The 26,773-nt window shown below is 41.1% G+C and overlaps 1 protein-coding gene across 1 annotated transcript in view; it reads left to right on the forward strand.

Annotated features, from left to right (window-relative positions):
• Nucleotides 1-5,793: 5,793 nt before the first annotated feature.
• The window catches only part of LOC126428216 (probable cytochrome P450 304a1), a 38,664-nt gene continuing 17,684 nt past the window's right edge, over nucleotides 5,794-26,773 (forward strand). Inside the window, exons 1-4 of the mRNA XM_050090132.1 lie at nucleotides 5,794-5,939; nucleotides 17,731-17,979; nucleotides 20,444-20,607; nucleotides 25,567-25,860. Coding sequence (XP_049946089.1) covers nucleotides 5,840-5,939; nucleotides 17,731-17,979; nucleotides 20,444-20,607; nucleotides 25,567-25,860 — 807 coding nt within the window. The 5' untranslated portion in view covers nucleotides 5,794-5,839. The remainder of the gene's footprint in view (nucleotides 5,940-17,730; nucleotides 17,980-20,443; nucleotides 20,608-25,566; nucleotides 25,861-26,773) is intronic.

Below are 26,773 nucleotides of genomic sequence, written 5' to 3' on the forward strand. Positions count from 1 at the left end.
TCATGAAAGAAACATAATATAACCTTCTGTTATACATCATTACAAAGAGTATTTAAAAAGGTTTTTTTTCACTCAAAAACAAGTTCAGAGATGTTCAATATGGCCCCCTCCAGACACACGAGCAATATCAACCCGATACTCCAACTCGTTCCACACTCTCTGTAGCATATCAGGCGTAACAGTTTGGATAGCTGCTGTTATTTCTCGTTTCAAATCTTCAATAGTGGCTGGGAGAGGTGGCCGAAACACCATATCCTTAACATAGCCCCATAAGAAAAAATCGCAGGGGCTAAGATCAGGGCTTCTTGGAGGCCAGTGATGAAGTGCTCTGTCACGGGCTGCCTGGCGGCCGATCCATCGCCTCGGGTAGTTGACGTTCAGGTTTCATAACTAACCTTTTTCGTAGGACTCTCCATACAGTTGATTGTGGAATTTGCAGCTCTCTGCTAGCTCTGCGAGTCAATTTTCCTGGGCTGCGAACAAATGCTTGCTGGATGCGTGCTACATTTTCATCACTCGTTATCGGCCGTCCAGAACTTTTCCCTTTGCACAAACACCCATTCTCTGTAAACTGTTTATACCAACGTTTAATACACCACCTATCAGGAGGTTTAACACCATACTTCGTTCGAAATGCACGCTGAACAACTGTCGTCGATTCACTTCTGCCGTACTCAATAACACAAAAAGCTTTCTGTTGAGCGGTCGCCATCTTAGCATCAACTGACGCTGACGCCTAGTCAACAGCGCCTCAAGCGAACAAATGTACAAGTAAATGAAACTTTATAGCTCCCTTAATTCGCCGACAGATAGAGCTTAGCTCTGCCTTTTGTCGTTGCAGAGTTTTAAATTCCTAAAGTTGTGGTATTCTTTTTGAATCACCCTGTACTATTAGATTTACTGCACATAAACTTTTTATCATTTCAAAAATTGTGAGGTGAGTGGAGTGTTTCGAAATATATCAAAATGTTTGAAGATACGATTGCACAGTTGTAAAGTACAGTGGCAACCATGAATATTATGATCCAACATTTTTGTTATATCTTCTAATGTTTCGACCACGTGTGCTCAGAAAGAAACCGAGTTTTCTTCGGAAGAATTTTCACCAGCGGTCGTATGGTCACCTATAAAAAGATACGTGTCTCATATTTTGAGCTAGACTACAAGATATTCGAAGTGTATCAGAATGGGCGAGTGGCATTTGAGTCGTGTTACTTGTAAGTAACCAGGCGCCAGTGGAACTGAGAATACAGGGATTTGTATTGGTACCTGAACTACCCTATGCCACACACCGTAAGCTAGCTTGTAGATGTAGGTGTAGCAGTGTTTTAGATGCAGAACTCCGCATTGCAGGGAGATTGGAAAACCATGCGAGAGTACTTCAATGCGAGATGCTTTTAATAATTTCCACAACGAAACTCTGTCTCGGAATCTGGCAGAAAACCCAAAGAGATTCTGGTCATACATAAAGCACACCAATGGCAAGACACAATCAATACCTTCACTGTGCGATAGCAACGGTGAAGTCACTGATGACGGTGCTACTAAAGCAGAGTTATTAAACACGGTTTTCCGAAACTCCTTCACCAAATAGGACGAAGTAAATATTCCTGACTTCTAATAAAGAACAACTGCCAAGATGAAAAATGTAGATATCCTCGGTGTAGCAAAGCAGCTTAAATCACTTAATAAAAGCAAGGCCTCCGGTCCAGATTGTATACCAGTCAGGTTCCTCTCACAGTATGCTGATACAATAGCCCCATATTTAGCAACCGCTCGCTCACAGAAAGGTCCATACCTAAAGACTGGAAACTTGCTCAAGTCACACCAATACCCAAAAAGGGAAGTAGGAGTAATCCGCTGAATTACAGGCCCATATCACTAACGTCGATTTGCAGTAGGGTTTTCGAACATATACTGTCTTCGAACATTGTGAAGTTCCTCGAAGGAAAGGATTTATTGACACACAGACTCAGAATGTATTGTTCTTGTGAAACACAACGAGCTCTTTATACTCATGAAGTAATAAGTGCTATCGACAGGGGATGTCAAATTGATTCGATATTTTTAGATTTCCAGAAGGCTTTTCACACCGTTCCTCACAAGCGTCTACTAATGAAACTGTGTTCCTATGGAATATCGCCTCAGTTGTGGACTTTCTTCGTGATTTCCTATCAGAAAGGTCACATTTCGTAGTAATAGACGGAAAGTCATCGAGTAAAGCAGAAGTAATATCCGGCGTTCCCCAAGGAAGTGTTATAGCCCCCCTATTGTTCCTGATCTATATTAACGACATTGGAAACAATCTGATAGTCCGTCTGAGATTGTTTGCAGATGATGCTGTCATTTACCGTCTTGTAAAGTCATCAGATGACCAAAACGAATTGCAAAATGATTTAGATAAGATATATGTATGGTGCGAAAAGTGACAATTGACCATGAATAAAGAAAAGTGTGAAGTAAACCAGATGACTAGTTAAAAAAATTCGCTAAATTTCGATTACGCGATAATTCACTCAAATATGAAGGCTGTAAATTCAGCTAAATACTTAAGGATTAAAATTACAAATAACCTAAATTCGTATGATCACATAGATAATGTTGTGAGTAGAGCAAACCAAAGACTGGGATTCACTGGCAGAACACTTAGAAGGTGTAACAGGTCTACTGAAGAGACTGCTTACACCACGCTTGTCTGCCCTATTCTGGAGTATTGCTGTGCGGTGTGGGATCCGCATCACGTGGGACTGACGGATGACATCGAAAGAGTACAAAGAAGGGCGGCTCGTTTTGTATTATCGCGAAATAGCGGAGATAGTGCCACAGACACGATAATTGAATTGGAGTGGCCATCATTAGAACAAAGGCGTTTTTCGTTGCGACGGGATCTTCTCATGATATTTCAATCACCATTCGGTTGACACCTACACAGGGAGAAATCATCATCACGATAAAATAAGAGAAATCAGGGATCGCACAGAAAAATTTAACTGCTCGTTTCTCCCGCGCGCCGTTCGAGCGTGGAACGGTTATAACGTCCCCAGTGAAATAATAAGAAAAGACTTAAAAAACAATATTTTTAAAGAAGAGACATTTAAAATTTGAATAATAAGTGGACACGAGCCACTCAGGCGAACATACATTTTTCTCTGCATTATAATACCTTCTCTTTGTAAGTTTCGAGGGCAAAGAAATACAACAAAATGATCTAAAGAGACGACAAGATACTCTCTTTTGTTAATTTTTTAGTCGTCTTCACTTCTTCGCTTGTCTTGGTTGCGTGTAGACTGACATCTTGCGAGTGCTGGCAAATGTAAGCATTTTTGTACTAATTAAGCAGATAATATATTGATTTAATATTGTTGTTCACTTTTTATTTGTAAGAGATGATTCCGATTTCACGTCCGCCTTCCTTGAATTAACCTGCATTCGAGTAATTTACAGTGCAACAAACGCAGCGGCCGATGCAGCCAACGACGCCATTACGTGGCGATATTAACTTATAAAATTAGCGGAAGCGAAAAACTTGTCCGCTATTAACATAATATACATTTTTCTCCACAGCCGCCTGACGTTGCAGAAAATCCGTAGCTTTAACATTCTTATTTTCAGTACCACAGACGAGAGCCAGAGCCAGGACTCCGACTACAATGCAGTGGTTAACGGAGGCAAGAAAAAATACTCTCGCGCGTGTGTGGGCTGCAATTTTAAATAATAACTAAAGATTTTTTGCTTTAAAGTGAGCCGACTAGCCGAGGAAATTAATATGAAAAGTTTATTCCGTTGTTCAACTTATATGTTCATGTTTTAGCGAGTCTAACGTTCATTAACGTAACAAATAATTTGTACTGTAGATTAATATTGTTAAAAAAGAGAACTTCACAAAAGCATTTAATTGTAAATCAAAATTGAACGAAATATCATTTTGATTAAGGCCCGCCGGTCGAAGTGGCAGATCGGTTCTAGGCGCTTCAGTCTGGAACCGCGCAGCCGCTACGGTCGCAGGTTCGAATCCTGCCTCGGGCATGGATGCGTGTGCTGTCCTTAGGTTGGTTAGGTTTAAATAGTTGTAAGTCTAGGGGACTGATGACCTCAGATGTTAAGTTGTTGTTGTTGTTGTTTTTGGGTAAGGAGACCAGACAGCGAGGTCATCGGTCTCATCGGATTAGGGAAGGATGGGGAAGGAAGTCGGCCGTGCCCCTTCAAAGGAACTGTTGTGAATTCGCAGGAGCCAATTCACGGGGTTTGGAGGAAGCCGAAAGGCACGCGTTTAAGCTCACGCAGACTGGCGTGAGGTCTGGAACAGGTAAAGTAATTATACTATCAAGAAAAGTACGTAGCTGCTGGAATACTTAACTTTAATCCATAATTGGTGAACATCGGTCTGACTGTACATGCATCCCAAGATAAATAACAAATGATAATGGCGCCTTGCTAGGTCGTAGCAAATGACGTAGCTGAAGGCTATGCTAACTATCGTCTCGGCAAATGAGAGCGTAATTTGTCAGTGAACCATCGCTAGCAAAGTCGGCTGTACAACTGGGGCGAGTGCTAGGAAGTCTCTCTAGACCTGCCGTGTGGCGGCGCTCGGTCTACAATCACTGACCGTGGCGACACGCGGGTCCGACGTATACTAACGGACCGCGGCCGATTTAAATGCTACCACCTAGCAAGTGTGGTGTCTGGCGGTGACACCACAGGGACCATCCCGGCATTTGCCTGGAGCGATTTAGGGAAATCATGGAAGACCTAAATCAGGATGTCCGGACGCGGGATTGAACCGTCGTCCTCCCGAATGCGAGTCCAGTGTGCTAGCCACTGCCCCACCTCGCTCGGTCAGATGTTAAGTCCCATAGTGCTTAGAGCCATTTGAACCATTTGATTAAGGCCCACCACGTAAGTCGGCAACTATCAACATTACCGATAAATAATATATTAAATTACGACGGCCGTTCGAGGATGGAGTGGTAGAGAGACAGCTTGAAGTTGATTCATTGAACCAAAAAAATTGCTCTGAGCACTATGGGACTTAACATCTGAGGTCATCAGTCTCCTAGAACTTAGAACCCATGCCCGAGGCAGGATTCGAACCTGCGACCGTAGCGGTCGCGCGGTTCCAGACTGAAGCGCCTAGAACCGCTTGGCCACACCGGCCGGCTTCATTGAAGCCTCTGCCAGCCACTTTATTGTGAATTGCAGAGTAATCACGTAGATGTAGATGTAAGCGGTTTTGTGAAGTTATTTCAACTTCCAGACGACGCAAATAGCTTTTTCTTGTGATATGAGCCGATAATGATATACCACGTGACTTGCGTCCCGTGTTTACCTTTCCTCCGAACGATACGGCAGCGGTGCCTCAACACGCCGCACGCGATGACGCGAAGGTCGCTGGGAAACGCCTACTGCTCCAGATGCTTGCTTACTCATCACAGGTAGCGAGATAAGTCGCGAGCCATGCAAAACAAGAATGAGAAAGGAGAGCGATTCTTACGCTGCAGGCGTGTGTTGGTTTCGCTTCTGCAGAATGACAGCCTCGCTTCCTCCCGAACTGCCGCGTGTGATGACGTCAGCATCGTGTAGAGATGCTGGTACTCCAGAAGTGTGTTTACTCATCATAGGTAGCGAGATAGGTCTTGTGGTGGTGGGGGGGGGGGGGGGGGGGCGAGGGAGGGAGGAGGTGGAGTGGGTGGTGGTGGGGGTACGATACGGTTAGGGCGATGGATGGACATTTCGGTCGGCTCTGCCTTTAAAACCACCCGCCCAGCTGCTAGTGGGTTAAGTTGTGTTGCGTCGGAGTATCTCGCAGGACTGTACCGTGCAGACACTGTGCTTGTCGGCCATGGCGATTGCCGGAATCCTGCTCGCTGTCATAGCCGTGGGGCTGCTCGCTTACTACGTCATCAAGGCGGCCTATGACAAGCCCCCCAACTTCCCACCAGGTACGTACCCAGTCTCACGGCGGTGAATTATTCTGACTAGGTGGTCGTAAGCTCCACAATTCGGAAATGTCATTATCTGTTGCGAAACACGACAGAAATAAGATGGGAAATGTACAGCTGCTGCAGAGTATGACAGTCAACCTTCCTATCCAACTTATTATTATTTCGCTTCGGTATGTAGAACCACTAGCTAGCTTTGAGGTTTGTTGTTGCTGTTGTTGTTGTTGTGGTCTCCAGTCCAAACACTTGTTTGATTCAGCTCTTCGCGCCACCTTACACTGTGCAGGCATCTTTGCCTCCAAATAGCTACTCCAGCCTACGTCCATTTGATTCACTGCATTCGATCCTCGTTTTTCCTTCTGCAATCTTTACCCACCAGTATTAAATTGACGAACTCTATATAGACACATCTGTGCTCAAGAGTGTACACATTGCAAATCAGTTATTCCTAAGAGAAAACTTCCGATACCAAATAATGTGTCACAAACTTACTTTCTTACACTCACGTATTTATCAAAGAACAATATTGCTGATAAAAATAGAACAGATATTAGTGGGTCTTTAAATAAATTAAATATTTTTATACACAAGGTGTACAACTTGGCTTCCGCCTTTTTTCCCCCAGCATTTGAGGCTTTAATGAAACAAATTGGTTACACTGGTATTATTCAAAGTATTTTCCATCGCTGTCCACTACTATCTCCCATCTTTCAGGCAGTGTACGAATTCCGCCTCGAAAAAATTCTTCATCTTTTGAAGCGATCCACGAATCGATACAATTTGTGACTTCTTCATGAGATCGGAAGTGTTGGTCAGCCGGCCGGAGTGGCCGAGCGGTTGTAGGCGCTACAGTCTGGAACCGCGCGACCGCTAGGTTTAAGTAGTTCTAAGTTCTAGGGGACTGTTGACCTCAGAAGTTCAGTCCCATAGTGCTCAGAACCATTTGAACCACATTTTGTTGGTCAGCCAGACCATGCGTCATTGATCTAAACAGGTTATAGCCAGAGGGAGCAATGTCTGGAGAATACGGCGGGTGGGGTAGGACTTTCCATTTTAACGTTCCCAAGTACGTTTTGACCTCTTTTGCAACGTGGGGTCGAGCGTTGTCGTGCTTCAAAATCACTATATCGTGCTTCTCGCTGTATTGCGTCCGTTTGTCTTTTAATGCTCTGCTCAAACGCATTAATTGCGTTCAATAACGAGCGCCTGTGATTGTTTCACTTGGTTTTAACACCTCATAGTACACAACGCCGAGCTGGTGCCACCAAATGCAGAACATGATCTTGAAGCCGTGAATATTCGGTTTGGCCGTCGACGTGGAAGCTTGGCCGGGATATCCCCCTGGTTTTTTGCGTTTAGGGTTATCGTAATGAACCCATTTTTCGTCCCCAGTCACACTGCGATGCAGAAATCCCTTCCGTTTTTGCCTCTGTAGCAACTGTTCACAAACACACAACGTCTCTTGGTTTCAGCTCACACGGGAGCCAAGTTCCTTCTTTCTGAATCATGCCCATAGTCTTGAGACGTTTTGAAATGGCTTGCTGTGTCACTGCCACTAATCGTGCCAATTCCTCTTGAGTTTGACGCGAGTCTCCACTCAGCAGTGTCTCCAATTCTGCATCTTCGAAAACATTCTCTCTTCCACCACTATGCCGGTCTACGACGTTAAAATCACCGTTCTTGAAGCGTTGAAACCACTCACATTCTTTCACTAATAGCATCCTTACCATACATACTTGAGAGCATTCGATGAGACTCAGCAGCTGTTTTCTTGATATTGAAACAAAACAGTAACACGTCCCGCAAATGACGAGAATTGGGCTCGTAAACTGACATTTTCAATCAAGAACAACTTTATGATGCAGACACAAATTGACTAATGTTTGAATGAGGTTATGTTGACCGAGGTCCAAGCTAACTGCCTGACCTCTGCGATCTGTTTCTTTCGACCGCTACTTACCGTTGTCGCCACCTATCGGCAAACGGCGGAAGCAAAGTTGTACACCTTGTAGAATCTTAGTTATAAAAATATGTCCCTATAAGGGGCGGGAGATCCAAAACTTTGCATTTGTGGGCGTTGCCCCAGTATATATGCTAAGTAGTACAACTCCAATGCGGATATATAAGCATCGACACGTAGGCAAGGGATTAGTGTAATATTCGTGTCATTCCGACGTGTGTGCCGCAAATGAGGAAGCGTTTACTATGACGACGTTATTACCAAATGCATACGCACAGAACCGACGTGCTGTTATTCTTTTCTTGGCTGCCGAAGGACAAACACCGGCAGATATCCACCGAAGAATGAAGAATGTGTCTGGGGCAGCATTTCTGTCGAAAACCACAGTTGTGGAAAATTGCGACAAGGGTTGCTGCTGCTTCGTGAATACGCAATTTGCCGGCGGCGGTGGTCTCGTGGTTCTAGGCGCGTAGTCCGGAACCGTGCGACTGCTACGGTCGCAGGTTCGAATCCTGCCTGGGGCATGGATGTGTGTGATGTCCTTAGGTTAGTTAGGTTTAAGTAGTTCTAAGTTCTAGGGGACTGATGACCACAGCAGTTGAGTCCCATAGTGCTCAGAGCCATTTGAACCATTTTTTGAATACGCACTTCCCAATATCGCAAATGTTACGTATGAGTTACAACAATTCAACTGGGAGACACTCGATTATCTGCCCTGTAGCCCTGATCTCTCCCTACGTAAGTATCACGACTTCGATCCCTTAAAAAAGGTCTCGAAGGGTCGACGATTCCTAGTGGACGAGGATGTGCAGCAAGCAGTTACCGAATTCTTCACACAGCAGGACACGGTTTTTACCAAACGGGTATCTTCAATCTGGTGTATCGGTGGGATTATTGCCTCAATGCTCACGGTGATTTTGCCTCATTGGCATATCGATTATAGGGTGTGCGGCCTTCGACAGGAAACTTTTTCGGCGCCCCTTACACGATTTCCTTTGTTAACAGTACACGTAGTCTGACTAGAGAGAAAAATTTTGCACCTTTTTGACAACATTACGATTTCAAGCTACTTTTCTTAAAGCCATGACCTTCGGAGCTCTTCAGTTATTTTAATAGTACAAAAATATGGGTGTAATGCTGGTATTAACATCAAGGCAAATCAGTAGTGTTTTGCAAATGTTATCTACGTTGTTATGTAATTGTTACATACTTCAATTAATCCCCAATCCAGCAAGTGTGCTGGAAAGGAAGTTTTGCTGCATCTCCGTCGCCTGTGCTTTGTAGTGGGATACCAATATCATAAAGGATCAATCATTTTTGTAATTCGAGTTTTCGTAAATTATGTGTTTCTTGAATATCAGTGTTGTTTCCATGTTCTGGTAACCCTGCAGAATATTTACGAACTGCTGTCTATAAGAGATTAGATTGTGGATCAGTGCAGGTGCCGGCCGGAGTGGCCGTGCGGTTCTAGGCGCTGCAGTATGGAACCGAGCGACCGCTACGGTCGCAGGTTCGAATCCTGCCTCGGGCATGGATGTGTGTGATGTCCTTAGGTTAGTTAGGTTTAAGTAGTTCTAAGTTCTAGGCGACTGATGACCTCAGAAGTTAAGTCGCATAGTGCTCAGAGCCATTTGAACCGTTCAGTGCAGGTTATTTGCGAGGCGTGGCCAATAAGAGATTAGATTATGAATCACTGCGCATCTAATTGCTTCGGTGTCTATCAGTATTGAATTATTACGTAGTTTTAACCATATTAGAAAATTTTAGGTTGTAATCAGACATTGCCAGTTGGATGAGGTTAATTCTATGTCAGTATCCCGGATAGTATAGAGAAGGTTGTCATTCCAATTACGAGTCTTAATCTATAACCCATAGTGTAAAAATATTGACTGGATTTCTCTATCCTAGCCCGTCGACTTTTGGGCATTGGCAGCCGATGTGATTATAAAATGAAAAGATCGATAGCACACAAAATGTGTTACACCATTAACCGACCCCTTCTCTTACGCTGCGCCATAAATTTCTTTCTTCTCCATCCAATTCAGTACCCGCTCATTAATTATTGGAAGTACCTGTCTAACCATTATAATTCTTTGGTGGCACAACATTTCGAAAGCTGCTACTGCCTTCTTGTCTGAACTGTTTATCGTTCACGTTTCATTTCCGTACAATACTAAACTACAGACCAATAGTTTCAGAAAAAAACTTGGTGATACTTAAATTTATACTCGATGCTAACAAATTCGTCCATTTCAAAAATGATTTTCTTGCTATTGGCAGCCTGCACTTTACATCGTCCCTACTTCGAACATCGGCAGCCATTTTGCTACCCAAATAGCAAAACTTTGATCCCTCATTTCCTAATCTCGTTTCCACAGAACCACCTGACTAAATTCATTCCGTTACCTTTGTCTTCCTCTGGTAACGTTCATCTTATAACATCATTTCAAGATACTGCCTATTCGCTTCTACTGCTCATCCAAGTCTATTGCCCTCTCAGAGAGAATTAGAACGTCATAGGCAGGACTTGAAGTTTTTTTTTATTTCTTCTCCCTGGCCTTTAATCCTCTTTTCACTTTTACCGCTGGTTTCCTTCAGAGCTTCCTCATTGTATTAATATCATCAGGGCTAAGCTACAACCCTATCTAACTTTTTTCTCAACTATTACCTCCCCTCCATGTCCATCGTTGTTATAACTACAGTTCAAGTCCTGTACAAGTAGTAGGTATACATTCGCTCCTTGTAGTTTACCCGGCTACCTACAGAAGCTCAAAGAGTATATCTCATTTAATATATACTTAAGGGGTAACATACTTAAGGGGTAACACCACTGTGACGGCCTAAGAAAAGCGCTTCTTTTTTTTTTATCACAAAGGAGTTTGTCGGGAAATATTACAGATTATCCTATTGAGCTTGAGGTGATCTGCGCCATACACTCTAACCGGTGCCACTTTGAATCTGGAAAAAGGAAAAAAAAATCTAAGTAATCTACATGAATGTAGCTAGTGAACCACACAGGGGATTTTAGAAATATTTATTTTTGTGTACTTGGCGAGTGTTTGAATAAAGTCATTTTATTTCCACCAAAAAACGGACAGTCATTTGGTAATAAATATTGTTTAAATTTACCTAATCGAAAATTCCCTACGTTGTTATTTCAAAGCTGTGGTTAAATTTTCAGTTAAAAAGATTAAAAATTGTTGGAGTTATACTACGTGTCGTTTCGAAAAATTGTACTGCGAGAAAAACGTGTTTGAAGTTTTGAAATGTGTTATAGACATGAACAGATGAAGAAATTCTACTGTTAGAAAACTCTTGCTAGTAATCCGCTATTCCAGTACTGGCTTGTCGTACTGTTGCCGTTCCGACAGAAATTATATCCAGTAGTTTATCATGGAACGGTTTAAATATCGGTCGAAGCAATTCCATGAAGGCACAAGACTGTACTATTTCATTTAACCCCACTCCAGACAGGCGCATTGCTACGACGATTCGACAGTTGATTTCACATACGTTCCGCATAGACTTATTACTTGGTATAACAACTTGTGAACGATTTGGACAAGCGACAATTATCATGGAGCCCAAGCCTCGAGTACCTCGTTCCTTCAACGTGATATCTGCATTGGAAGTTTTGCATTTCACGTATTCAAAAATAACAGAGCAGCCGGCAAGGATATTTACGATACTATAGCTCAATCCGAAATGCACATCCGACCGAAAACATATCCAGTAGTTTACCACAGAACGGTTGAAATTTCGGCCGAGGCAGTTCCATGAGCGAACAAAACGTTACAATCCCGTTAGCTCTGCTCCAGGCAACGGCATTGCTTGGACGATTCGACGGTTGATTTCATATGCGTTCCGTATAAACTTACTACTTGGTATAACGGCTCTGGACAGTCTGAACAAGCAATAATTATCGTGGAGCCCAAGCTTCGAAGACTTCGTTCTTGCAACGTGATTTCTGCAATGCAGTTTTTGCAGGACATAACTGTTGAGAAATAACAAAGAAAACAGCAAGAACATTTATAATCCTATAGCTCAATCCGTAATGCACATCAATATCCTTGTCACTGTCTTTCAATTTCGTAGCAGAGGCGCTGAGTCATTCTCTGAACTTCTCTCAGCCTCATATGTACTCTTCGGACGCTTTGATGACATACTTCTTCGACGACGCGTCGGATACGATATTTCCGCACCTTTTCTGTCCGAGTACACTTACTCATCACTCATTCTTACTTGAAAGACAAAAAAGTACACTATGAGATCACAAATAAACTATCATTCGAAAATACTGCACATAAATATCAAAATTCGAAGCGAATGAGTTGTTTTTTCGTACACGCATTGATCCCTGATTGCACCAAGCTACGTATCATTGCTCTGAAATGCTTGTAACTATACCCAGACACTACACGGGGTCTCGAGTTGGCACAGGTAGGTAGTTTTGGGTCATCCGAGGAGCTAGAGGAGCGGTTTGGAATTCCATAGAATACTTATTATTCAAGGATTAGAATTTTTGCCTCATATTTTAGAAGGTTCGAAGCATATTTTAAGCCAATAAAGAAATTGCTTGTTCGAAAATTCTGCTACCCGTTAAGGAAATCGAAATAAATTAATAAATATAAAAATTATGAATTTCTTCTGCGTTGATTAGTCACACTTTACGTCTCTAAACACTATTATTTAAAAATGTCCGCCCCGGGTAGCTGAGTGGTCAGCACGACAGAATATAAATCCTTAGGGCCCCGGTTCGATTCCCGGCTGTGTCGGAGATTTTCTCCGCTCGGGGACTGGGTGTTGTGTTGTCCTAATCATCATCATTTCATCGCCATCGACGAGCAAGTCGCCGAAGTGGCGTCAAATCGAAAGACTTGCAGCCGGCGAACGGCCTACCCGACGGAAGGCCCTAGTCACACGACATTTATATTTTATTTAAAAATTTAAAAAATCTTGTTTATCATTATCTAATAAAGGTGGGTTTATTGTCACTTAGTATCCATTTGCATGTTTCATAAATCATGTGAGGCGCAATTCTCAGTTACAGCAAATGACGTTGAATATTAGTTTAGCGGTATAGATCATGTCTCTTTTGTGAACAACAGTCTATTTCACAAAAACAAAAATTTAGCGCAACTGAATTAAAAGTAATGGAAAAAACTCAGTTTCATGATGATTACATACATTGTTAATATGTAGACACTTCAGTTTTTAATATCTAAATTGTCCAGCTACAACTTGTTTACCAACTCTGAGAAGGGAGTCTGTTACCACCGTTCATGTACGACATCTGAAAGTCGATAATGTCGACCGCTTTTGGCTGTGATTATACTTTCTACTTTCTTATGCCGCAATTGTTTTAAAATTTGATAAAATAATACGGCATACTTAGTACAAAATATCTTATGAAGTTTTCGTTGTATTTTCGATGTTTCTCTGTTTTGCTACATCCTGTAGTAATGCAGCAGCGGTAATGGTCCAGGTGCGTCTGTTTTCATCACTTAGTATTCATAGCTGGCCAGTAACCGGTACTAACACGTCCTTTATGTATTCGGTTGTAGTGTCTTGTCCGGAAGAAGCATCTCAGAAACAGGCTGGAAGATGAACACCAATATAAGTGAAACAAAGGCAATGGAATGTAGGCAAATTAGGCCAGATAATGTTGGGAAACTTAGATTAGGAAATGAGACGCTAAAAACAGTACACGAGATTTGGTATCTGACCAGCAAATAAACCGACAGCTACATGAATCAGGAGAATACAAAATGTTCACAGAAAATAGCAAAAGAAGCTTACTTCTGACAAAAAGAAGTGTGTTACCGTCGGAAATACAATTCAACTGCCAGAAAGTATTTTCTGATGGTATTCGCGTAGGTTGTAACCACGTTTGTGAGTAAAATATGGACTATAAACAATATGGGAAAAGTAGAAAAGACGGCATTTGAAATGTGGTGCTACATTAAAGTGCCTTTTACGTCACAACTTGATGTTAAGAAGAGCTACTTTGGTTCGTCCAAACCACAAACATCAGGGAACATGCAGTTCGGTAACACTTCTTTGGTAGGTGACAATTAACTTACATCTTCTCAGTGCTATTATGGCTATGTGTGTTCCACTTTAATATATAGTAACACTTTACTAAAATGTAAACCAATCGCGTATGAACACTACGTATTCACAAATTCACCTATACAGTAGAAGGATATATCCACTAGTATGAATTCTATATGTTTTTAAAACCGTTTCCAATATCTGTCATCACCTGAAATTCACGAGGGAGGCGGTCAACTAATTTTTATGTCTACATGCGTTTGCTCTATTCTTTGCAAGATAAAGATTAAGATGTGAGCTGAGAAATCGGCTTATACTTCTAGTCTTACATTTATGTACTCTGCCTTTGTTTTCAAAGAATGCCTGATTCCCCACAACAGACATCATACAAGGGTAAATGGCTTTTGCCTTAATTTTTCTAACAGTAACTTACATGAAGGCTGCGGACAACAGCAGACAGATTCCCTATAGCATATGTTTGTACAATGAATACTGCATGGCTCATTGCATACTGCTGCATACAATTACCCAAAGTAATGCTAATGACTGGAAGTACACAAAGTAATCCAATTACCTGTTGGTTTCAACACCAAAGTCATCACTTACACAGCTATAATAAAATGTGATTTCCAACTCAAGTTCTGCTCAATGCAGGAATCCTGAACAGTCAATTTAGCGTACTTTCTTTCCTACATTGTCTGTTGTTAATGTTGCTCATACATCCTGCCTAGCAGAGAACTGGATGAACTGAGAATCTTTCAAGTTAAGTTCAAAAATGGCTCTGAGCACTATGGGACTCAACTGCCCCCTAGAACTTAGAACTACTTAAACCTAACTAACCTAAGGACAACACACACATCCATATCCGAGGCACGATTCAAACCTGCGACCGTAGCGGTCACGCAGTTCCAGACTGTAGCGCCTAGAACCACACGGCCACTCCGGCCGGCTTCCAAGTTAAGTGATGTAGCATCATGACGAATAATGCAGTGCTTTTCTATGTACGTCATTAACGTTTTAACCAATCTCGAGCGGTTTCACTTGTAACACAGTGCCAGTGAAAACTATTTACTTTATGGATAAACTCTGTCAGATCTGATGCACATGCTGGTGAATACAAACCAACATATAGTGAGCAGACCGACTTTTATTCATAACACGTGCTTCAATTTTTCTTTCTTCTGCGGCTACATCCTTATTGGATATGTTATGGTGCATGAGTCATCAGTAAATAGCATTGGTTTTGGTTTATTGCTGTAACCTGGAAGGTCACTTGTGTATACAACAGAACATTGAACCCTGTATAACGCCAGTAGAAATTCGCGAAATCTCGATGGGAGATCTAACAAAATTCTTCGTTTTGACTTTTGTATTTTCAGTTACAGTCCAACAGTTATATAAAAATTATTTTTTTAGAAGGTTTTGAGAATGAAGTAAGTGAATCAGATCATTTATAATTAATATCTGTCATAAATTATTAATTGAATAAGAGCATGTTTTACTCTATGATGAAATCTTCTCGGGTTGACAGCCGAGTCAATGTGTTGTTCTCTAGCAACGTTTCAGCATGTTTCTCACTTTCCATCTTCAGGCGAAGTGTCAGGTTCACGTCTCGTCCGGATCTTTATAGCCACTGGCTTCTCTGCATCCTCGACGCCGGTCGAGCCAATCAGGAGCGAGCGGAATCGGCGCGGAGGGGACGTGAACCCGACACTTCGCCTGAAGATGGCAAATAAGAAACTTGCTGAAACGTTGCTGGAGAACAACACATTGACTCGGCTGTCAACCCGAGAAGATTTTATCATCGACATTCGCGGAGAAAGCCTGCATTCTCATATGTTTTAATCTGTTAGGGAAGTTACCTTGAGAAAGTGACGATTCCCGTGTGTGGCTGAGTACAAGAGCAGTGCCTGCTTAAAAATGGAAGTAGTTCAGCTAAGTTCATCTACGAGAATATTAATTATGACAATCTCCTCCAACACAATTCTAGTGGAGAATATTAAAAGTGAGAATGTAAGAGTTAAGCTTTTTTATCTCTGAGCCATCAAGAGAAATGGACAACGATATAACCACAAAACATAATTTCCTGTCTTATTGTCTGACTCCTGCTACCCCAGGATTTGTATTTATCAGAAAGCTAAGTTTTCATATTGGGGATCCACCAGGTGTAGCAATTATACATGTGCTTTTCAGCAGTATGTTTTTACATGCCTACCCTTCAGTATTTTTTTTCCAAAATAGTTGTGTTGTTTTGAATTTAGGAATGTTTCTCCCATGTATGGCAGATCCTCCTTACATAGTATTCCTTTTGCAGTGGGAGCTGCTAAATGACAATCATCAACATTTAATATTGCTACTGCTGCATTTAACTGGTGCTCAGTAATGGTCAATACACAGACTACAACCCCAATTTATAACGCTTTTAAACAAACTATTAGATTAATAGCTCTGTTTTCCAAACCTATAGTAAATTTGTTGAGTAATACTAAATGAAGTCTCCAGTTTGTCTTTCTCTGTGGTTTTCATAACTTCATAATTTTAATTTTGTTCAGTATAGTCTTTATAAATGGAGAAGTTAATCTACAAACATGAGCCCCTTCCACACTAATTGATAAGTTGAAGGAAGTTAGCGTAAGTGTTTCGAGTATATTTAAAAGTCACCTCAATCCCTTGTTACAATATTACTTAAAATAAGTGTGCCTTGAGATTCTATTCTTGGACCACTACATTTCTTAACAAAGACAGCTTTCAGGAATGAAATGGGAAGGACAATCTTTTAATGTAATAACAACTTCCTACTGTATATAATGAGTGTGCTAATTATTCTTCAAAAATTTGCGTAACATTTGTGATTTTAGTTTATCTATTGTCCTTACTATCCGCTAACTGAAAGATGTAAATGATAGTCAAATTTGTTTCGTTTCATTTAACTTCGGAGCATCCACAGTTCTTATTTTCGCCAAAATGTTCTACATCTGTGACTTTTTCTGAGTCACTGATACACTACCATGAATTACTAATGTTGTGTCTGCATATTCCCTTCACTCATAAATGATTTTGCAACTTCACATGTCAATAATTCATGAATAATTAGGATGGCTATGCAGTAGCCAATAATACCTTACAAAAGGAAGCCTGATACGAAAGTCTGTAAGAGGTAGACTGTAGACATCAAATAGGCAAGTACACTTTCTTAGAAATTCTGTCTAAAATTTATCACAATACCTGGACGATGATGTTCGCTGTTTTGGCCATGTTGTATATCTCAGATATTCGAAGCATACCACAATGTTATATGGGCTCATTATAACTGCCTCCATGAAAACGTCTTCCAAAGCTCATCGATCACGTAAATAAATAAATAAACGATGTTTTTCTAATGAAGTGTCTCAATATATAATAATTATCAAGAATTCCTACAGAGACCATTCACTGGTACACTCACCCATCCATCCATCGCTCACGCAAGTCCCATCTGTCAGACAGGAATTCTTCAGGGCAGTCCATATTAGAGACACGTTGTTTAAATGCTTTATGAGGTGTTGGGCTGTAATAACTGTTTGCTTGACTGCAGTTTTTGTTGAGAAATTCGATTTGTTGAGCCACAATACAATGATTCACATATTGGATCCTTTGAAAATGGCATAATACCGAAATGCACGATCTGTAAAGAAACCTATAAGAACTATGGTGAAGACAAAAATGTTATTGTAGTGCAGTCCATCTGACTGTCGCAATATTTTGCTACACATATGTAATACATACTCAATCTTGCAGGTCCCCCTAGAATACCAATATGGGGCAGCTACATCCAGCTGCTTCTGGAGAACTACAAGTTCCCGTATAAAGTGATGCACGCCTTCACGCGCCGCTACAAGTCCAAACTGGTGGGCTTCTACTTTGGGCCTCTTCCCGTGGTGGTCATCAGCGACTACGAGGCCGCCAAGGAGGCCTTGAACAACCCCGCTCTGCAGGGCCGGATATCCAATATCGCCATCAAGCACAGAATGCCACATAAGGAACTTGGTAAGTGCAGATTTAACTCACAATACCTTCTCTGGTCTGTAATAATATTCTTAAGTAATTCATCTAATAGAATACTGTTTACACACCAGTATCTATTATCATATGTTGTTGTGTGAATTATCCACACACAACAATAAAAGCTTTTAGAGTTTCCTACTAAAATTTATCATTATGAACTATGAAACTGTTGGGCCCCTTTGAAGTGCGGCTACCACAGTGTTCTCTCTGCAGACCACAGCTTTCATTGATAAAACTTCTAAAAAATCTGTTCATTACATTAAGATGGCTCTAAAATACCTCTTATTTGTAAATGATGCAAGCAACATTGTTAATAGTTGAAATATAATGTAAATGACTTAGTTGAAAGGGTTCATTTATGTTATTCATCTATCAGTGAAAAATATTTCTCCATTAGGAATAGCCCCAGTTAAAGAGATGTGTATTATACAGTAGCATGATGGAGGTGGAGGGCAGGCTTGCTGATGCACTGAAGTACAAGAGGCTAGCAAACACTGGACACAGCAAACTAAACTCGCCAACGGTGATGTTTACTGCGATCCCTATTCAATATCTGGAATAGTTATGGAACTGTAGGAGTTCTGGGAACAATTTGTTAATGCCAAATGGACGTGAGTTGCTAGCTGAAAGGTGTTATTTTTCATGTTCAAAATTAAGCTTTGTAGGTTTTGTGTGTGACATGAGAAAAAAATTATGTGTACTACCTGACGAGTTATACAATGATCTCACCAGACGTTCGAATCCTTCCTCGAGCATGGGCGTGTGTATTGTTCTTAGCATAAGTTAGTTTAAGTAGTGTGTAAGTGTAGGTATCTCAGCAATTTGGTCCCTTAGGAAGTCACACATATTTTATACAATATAATATAAATAAATATGTTGAAAGTTATAATAAACACAAAGTAGAAGATTCCAAAATATACAAAGAAATAATGAGCAATCAACGTTTAAATTTGTTGCTGTGTCAGATAGATACAAACGTCTCAAATATTAATTAGATAAGTTAGAATAAAATTAATCCTCAGAAAGAGTCAGGAAGTTGTAGCTGCATAAATATGCTAAAAAGGAACGAGTGTTCCACGTCTTGATTTGTTGCAGCATCAGGTAGACACACAAATATCATACATTACAAGAACACGTCCAATTCCCAACCATAAAGTCAAAAAGATAAAAAGTAATAATAGTTAACTGAAGCATGTAAGATAAATGAAAAAAAATAAGTCACTTATTTTTTACTAGTTCACCATCTAGCTTACGGATCACAATATAATGTATGTGGGTGCCAATACGTACATGTGGTACATGTGTTCTTTCCAGCTCTCTCAGAGAGCAGAGCAAAATGGACATGTTATTAGACGTGGATGTTCATTTTAAAATTTTCGTAATGGCGTGAGCAAAAAAAAAAAAAAAAAAAAGAGTATATAGATTCGAAAGTCACACGGAAAGTCTCTATGGATTCCTATCATAGCAGCAACAGATATTACTGCCACTGCAGATTGAGAGCCTACTCACTTGATATTCAATCTGGAAGATAGCTATGTCAGCTATATCAGAAGACCTATCACCGCAGAGGAGTAGAAGGTACACAAACGTCCAAGAGGAGCATGGTTTTATGGCTACTTCTGAGATAACAAATCAAAAGAATAAAAAGCAAAAAGGGCATATGGGGTGGATGATGAGTGCAGTGTGTCGGAAGAGACTATGGGGATCGAGTGAGTAATCAGCACGAAGGAAGGAAAGGTTTGAGAGTTCTAGAAAGTGACTAGACGCGTCATCGGATGTAGTATGGAGGGGCGTGTGGTTTCTTGACATTGGAACCGACAGTAATCGGTCGAGCACCTCTACAGTCGACCTCACGAGGCTGAGTGCACACTGCACCTGTCCACCCACCAAGGAACGACCCATGGCGGTACCCGGAATCGAACCCAGTCCACTGCTTGCCAGTCAGCTGTGATGAGTGCTCATCTACAGAGGCGGAAAAGTATATTTATGTGCTGTTGCACTATTAAACTGAGCAGCTAGTCTTATAGATGTTGAACAACTATGCATCGTATGGAAAAAATTAGAGGTAAAATATATTGTTACTTATTTGTAGTGAACCTTACATCACTCATTGTTGTTGATAATCACTAGGTCATGTTTTCTATTAAGATATTTAGGATATTATTCAGGTATTTAGAACGATGACCAAAATAATATTTATGTGGCGTTGCACAGTATTGACGTTCTATGCTGCTGTGAAGGGGTGCTAGAGAGGTATCTTGCACTGTTGTCTTTCCATGTCAGCGACATTTTATTCGAGGCAGCTCTGCAACACAGTCCTAATATATTCAAAACTCTTGAATTAAATATTTTAATCGTAAATAAACTAAACTAATAGTTAAATTTTTTGCATCGGATACTAAAAAATCTGGTGTGGATTCTGACTGTCGGGCTCTCCACTGTGCAGGCATCAACTTCCTGGAGGGCGAGGAGGCGATGGAGCAGCGCCGCTTCATGCTGAGGTACCTGCGTGACTTCGGCTTCGGGCGGCGATCCGACCGACTGGAAGCGGAGATAGAGTCCGAGATGAGGGAGCTGGTGGAGCTCATCCGCTGTGGCACCGGAGACAAGGTTGCTGTCCTACTTGTCCTGCCTCACTGCACTGCACACACTGTAGGGCTAAAAACGATCTGGCCCCAGGGGAGAGGTACAGGGAGACGGCACATCAACTGTTATAGCATAATAGCCCAGAATGACTATACAACTGTTATATTGACTACTAGCCCAAATGGTCTGGGAGATGAGGATAATGGACTGAAGGAGGTAGAAGTAGACTAAGGATGGGTCAAAGACCTCACGAGGATAGAAATAGAAATGGCTTTGTACAAGACGAAAGGAGGAAGTCACTGGGTGTGGAAGAAATAAATGCCGAAATGGTGAAACTGGCATGGGAGGTTGGGAAGCATTGGCTGTATTGTATGATGAGGGTGGTGTGATGAAATGAGGTGAAGACTTTGCGGGATTGTAAGAGGGCACTAATCAGCTGTGGATTCAAGAGAGAAAGAAGGAGGGATTGTAAAAACTACAGGGGAGTCACATTGATAGCACACTGTACCTAGGTATATGAAAAGATCCTGGAGAGCAGACTCTGAACGAGGGTCAAGAACAAATTGAGAGAGGAACAGCGTGGTTTCAGATCTGGGAGGCAAACTGTTGACCTCATTTTTCCAATGAGGGATTTCCAGGAGCACCATTATGAATTTGGGGAAGACTTCATCATGGCCTTCCTTGGTATAGAAAAGGCATTTGATAGTGTCTGTAGAAGGAAGGTCTAGGAAGCATTGGAAAAGAAGAGAGTGAAAAAAAGAGACAAGAAAGAGAGCGGAGGAGGTGTATTGTGTAGGTCTGAATTGTGTGAAAGTGGCAAATGAAAGGATGGGTTGGTTCCAGCAAAGGAGTTGTGTGAAATAGGGCAATGGATTGTCACCTCTCCTCTCCATTGTGATCTTGAATGAGATAATGATAAGGTGGCAGAAAAAACTGTAGAAGAAAAGATGAAAGCAATAATGTTTTGAAACGAAGGGATGATTTGCGGAAACAAGGAGGAAGACATTCAGGAACTGCTGCATGCTGGTGAGGAAACTTGAGACACTACGGAATGAAATTTAATGCAAACAGATCTTAAATTACAACTAAAAAAAAAAGATAAAAAGGCTTGAAGGTGAACAATTAATGAAGATGGAAAGTGTCAGTTACTTGGGAAACGTGACAGAGGAAAATGGAAGAAATCAGAGATGCGTGAAAGTGGCAGACAGGCAGAAGCACTGCTGCAAAATTTTAGGAGTCTGGTTTGGAAGAAAGATGTCCCAGGAAAAAAACAAAGAAGCGATATGTAGAAGTTACTACATTGCAATACTGATCTGTGCATCTGAAACAAGGATAATGAAGACAAGATAAGTAAATAGATTACAGGCATGTGAAATGAAGTTCCTCAGAAGTCATATGGCATTAAAAAGGAGAGATAGGGTGAGGAAAGAAGTGGTAAGGGAAATAATGAAGGAGGCACCATTTGCAGAGCAGGATAGAAATATCAAGAGTAATGTGGTATGGTGACCTAAAGAAAATGGAAAACAAGCGGATTACCAAGAAGATACACGAAATGACAAAGGGGTGTACAGCTGAAAGATGTGAAGGAATGTTTTGAAAAAAAGTGGTGAAGTCAGAAACAGAGTGAGTACATTAAGAGGGTGGAAAAACAGGACTAGATGGTGAGGCTTATACCCCAAACAGACCCAGCCTCGGGCTGGTAACAGATGATGATGATTAGTTGCAGTGTTTACAAAAAGTCCAGGCATTGTGAGAATGTCTCACAGAGTGCTCTGTAGTCATCGATTTTGTTCATTCTAAGGTGACTTGAAAGTAAGTGCCAGGACATCAGTTTTATAATGCTGTGTGTCACACTTCTCGAAAACAGTTTGCATGTGCTCTTTAGTGTAAAAGTATAAAACGTTTGTAACAGAGCTGCTTATTGCAAGTACATTGCAGATAATTGGTTGGTCCAACACTGCCGCATAGTGCAGAGGATCTCCTGAACGTTTTCCCCTCACCCCATCTTACCTGCTGACAAGTGCAACTAGTATAGGACACCCTCCAGGTAACCGAAATTGCACTCTTTCTGTACTTGCAAGGCAACGTGCTTTCAGTCAGTGCAGTACTGCCCAGCTGGCTGAGCCCACAGCCTGCAGGTCAGCTGATTCCATGTGCCCATTTTCCCATGGGCTGCATGCCTGTGGGCGTGTGAGATGGGACAGTCCACTGTATAAGTCTCAGGGTTGCTGGTTATATACTTCTCCATACAGATCCATTTCAATTTTATTGCTGTCATGATACACAATGTTCAGTAGTAAGAACACAATTTCTTGAAAGAAATAACGTTTTTTAAATAACTAATCAAGTAAAAATGCGAGTATTCAAGATTAATGTCAAATGAAAAAAACTTTAGTAATTATAGAACACCATTACTGAAGCATATAAGTTTTTCATTTATCAATCAAAAACAGATAAGAATGCTATGGGCGACTAATAAATGTTCTTAAAATATATTACACCTGCAGAATGAATTTTTAACTCTGCAGTGGAGTGTGTACTGATAGGAAACTTCTTGTGAATTTAAAGCTATGTGCCAGATCGAGACTCTAGCTCAGGACCTTTGCCTCAAGTGGGAAGTGCTACACCAACTGAGTTACAAAAGCATGACTGGTTAACAAACCATGACACCTCCTGTCGCCCTCAGGGCTTTATTTCCACCTGTATCTTGTCTGTACCTTCAAGACTCGCTGTGAGTCATCATTGGGTGGCTCAGTTAATAGAGCACTTCCCTGCAGAAGGCAAAAGTCCCGAGTTAGACTCTTAGTGTGGCACCCAGTTTTAATCCGCCAGCAATTTTTATGTTAAGACTATCTTAGTAGCATCGAATTTACTTACTTTTGGACTGTGGTTAAAAATCACAGCAGCCTCTCTTCACAAAACACAGCATTTACACACCATTTTCACAAACTAGAATTAAAATGAAAAGAGCAGTAAGACCACTATATTACTGGAAATCTCAGGACCACCCTCCTAGGTGTCACTTCAAAGCATGCAGACTATTGGCAGACATACCTTTACTGGGGTGCAGCATCTGCAACGTTTGTCAAGTATGCACTCAGTACCTGCATTGGACTCGGCCAACAACTAGTAATAGCTGTTGGTGGCAGTCACTGCTTGTACGCAGAACAAAGTCTTGAGCAACCTCCTAGCAGAACTGGAAGTGTGTCATATCAGGCTTAGAACCAAAGTGTCACACACACCTACATGTACATTTACATCTTCACATACATTTACAAATTTATCTGCATCTAGGATGCTCTCTCTCTCTCTCTCTCTCTCTCTCAGAGGTCTCCAAAATTTTGTCCGAGATTGTCCTTATATCTGACTAACCAGCTCTGATTGTCTCTCTTGCCACTCAAATAATTTGTTAGCATCCTTAATTGCTATTGTGTAACAATCATATTTCCCAATGTAAAAGAAACACACATACGTGAAAAATGTTCCATTCTAATAGTATTCACTTTTGTTTATTGTTTAGTTTCTCTAATATTGTACATTTTCGGTCCTGTTGAGATACAAATCATTTTGTTTTGGTTAGCACCTCTTTTGAACCGTCGTTACCTGGGTCAGCTGGTGTGAGAAAGCTATGGTCTGGTCTTTTTCGAAACTTTAGTGGTTGGAAATGTGCCTCCCTGTGTCTGCCAAGTCTGTTGAGAGAACTTGGTGGTGGCGCCATAGTACAGACATATTACTCACCAGTGAAGGCAGAGTCGGAAATAAAGCTATCATTAACTTCATACAGGATTTTGCTATATAGGAGTGGGGTAAAAATATTCAGGAAATTTTCAGAGGGTCACCACATTATCTACACTGTGAGAAGCTACAATGACTGTTCCGTAGGGTTCAATGCTGTTGCCAGTGCTTCTTATATCTGTAGGTATGAGATCCTATTTTATGTCAGATCTAGAGGTGATACTAATCCTTTTCACAGATGATATCAGCGTTATCAAAAAAAGATAGATCCAACAAAAACTGTCAGGAAGTTACCAACCTATTTTGCGTAAAAAACACTGTGTAAGCTTAGAAAATAAAATAATGCCCACTCAGTTTTATAAAGTAAAAAGGATAAGACAGTTTTATAAAAAGCTGTGTACAAACAAGAGCTTGGACAGGGGGAGTAGGTATGAGTTCTTTACTGGATGTGTGAATGAAAACTAGCAACTGGAAATTTGTATAGTGTATATGCTGAAACCTTTAAATTCAGCTACATTTGCCCTTAATAGGACTGTTAACTAGAGATTAGTGATTTAGCATATTGTTCTTGACTCATTTATAGATGTTCTACAGGGTATAAAATAGGTACCTCCACAGCCAGACACTGAGATTTCTTGAGCAGACTATTAGACAGCTAAGGATTGGGCAATATCTCAAGCAGTGAAGAACTATTGGATAGCGTAGGGTTGCAAACAGAGTAACTGCTGTTCAGTTTAAAGCTGTTCTTTGGTATGGGTGGATTTCAAAGGAATGAAACCATAATAATTTACTGAGATTACTTGCTGCCATACCTTAATGAGGTACATACACAAGTGAGCAGCTGTGACAAGCTGAAGCAGTATGCTGGAGGATGGTTAGAATGTAGTTACCTGCATTTAGTTGGTGCCATTTGGGACATGTTAGCGTGCCTCATGAAATGGCTCAAACCTCGAACAAATTACTAGCCCATCTCAATACGTTTTCCTCCAGAAACCCTTGAATAATGAAACTGGGAGACCATTAGCTATGAGGTAGTGATTTTTTTGGACACACTTGCCTTTCTAAAGCAACATTCAGATCAGGTTGATTTATTCGCTATATATTTACAGTTCACACTTGTAGATTTCCTTTAGATCATGAAGGGGTCAATCTCTCACCTAACACTGCTGTGTACAATGAAACATGGAGGATTAAGCATGTAGCACTGTACAGCGGAAGGGCAGAAAGTAACTGGTGACGTTTCGACAGGCTGTGATGCAACCGTCATCATACGGAGAAGGCTGCCGGCGTGTGCTGCTGCCCGACGCGCTGTTCCCCGGCTTCATCAATGGCTTCATGCCAGTGGTGGCTGGCAGCCGGCTGCCACGATCCGCTGACGGGACGTGCCGCCATCTTGGGCTGGCAGGCCTGCAGGCAGCCAGGGCTGGGGACGCCACTGGTGGTTTCCTCACGCTGCACCCCACACTCAGCAGCATCGCCCCCAAGATGTCCGGCTACTGGGACACGGTCGAGTCTGCCGAGAAGATCTTGGGTTACTTCCGTGTGAGTACTGGTGTACCTGTTACTCTGATCTCTCAGAAAGCCCTATGTTTGTAAAGTGAATGTAACAGAACGATATCAAGAGTATGTATGAGAGATCTCCAATCCACAATGGCGAAATAAAAGAAAAAGAATGTCCCACTTTCTAAGTATGTTAAAACAGTTTAATCTCTCTTCAAAAAAGGCAATGTCCTCACTTACTCACTCACTGAATTATCGTCACCCAGCCCACACCACTAAGGATAGAAAGTTCAAATTTGGAGAAGATGTGATCTTTAACTGTAAGCATGGTTTAACAAGGGATAGCTCCAAATTCCGCTCCTTAGAAGGTGAAACAGGGGATGAAAATCTTTGTGAAAATCTGTCGCAGTTAAGATTGGTCCTAAGAAAATTGGTATTTGGTTTCTCAGTAAGAAATAAAGAAATACATGTTTCACCATTTTTGAAATTTAGCCCCTATGGGGCTTTTTGAAAGAAAGTCATTATTTAAGACCTACTAAAGTCAAAAAAATTTTTATGCATGTGTGACTGCATATCAATATGTAAAACTACTGACGTTTCGGTCCTGTTGCAAGTGACCTTCTTCGTGTTTTTTTGTTTACAGTTAACAAAAACACCCTGAAGAAGGTCACTTGCAACAGTAAACAAAAACACCCTGAAGAAGTTCACTCGCAACAAGTAGTTTTACGTATTGACAATCCAGTTACAAACACAGAAAAATTTTATTGACTGTGACAATGGCCACAGAAACCTACACTTATATATAACTACTAAAGTATTTTTAAAGTTCCATAGGTGAAAACTTCTCAGTTAGAAATATAAATACATGTTTCACTGTTTGTTGGAAATTCAACCCTTGTGGGGGTGAAAGAGTAAATGAAAATTTTTATGGAAATATTTTATTATACAAGCATTC

This window comes from Schistocerca serialis, chromosome 12 (assembly GCF_023864345.2).
Source record: "Schistocerca serialis cubense isolate TAMUIC-IGC-003099 chromosome 12, iqSchSeri2.2, whole genome shotgun sequence".
Taxonomy (NCBI): domain Eukaryota; kingdom Metazoa; phylum Arthropoda; class Insecta; order Orthoptera; family Acrididae; genus Schistocerca; species Schistocerca serialis.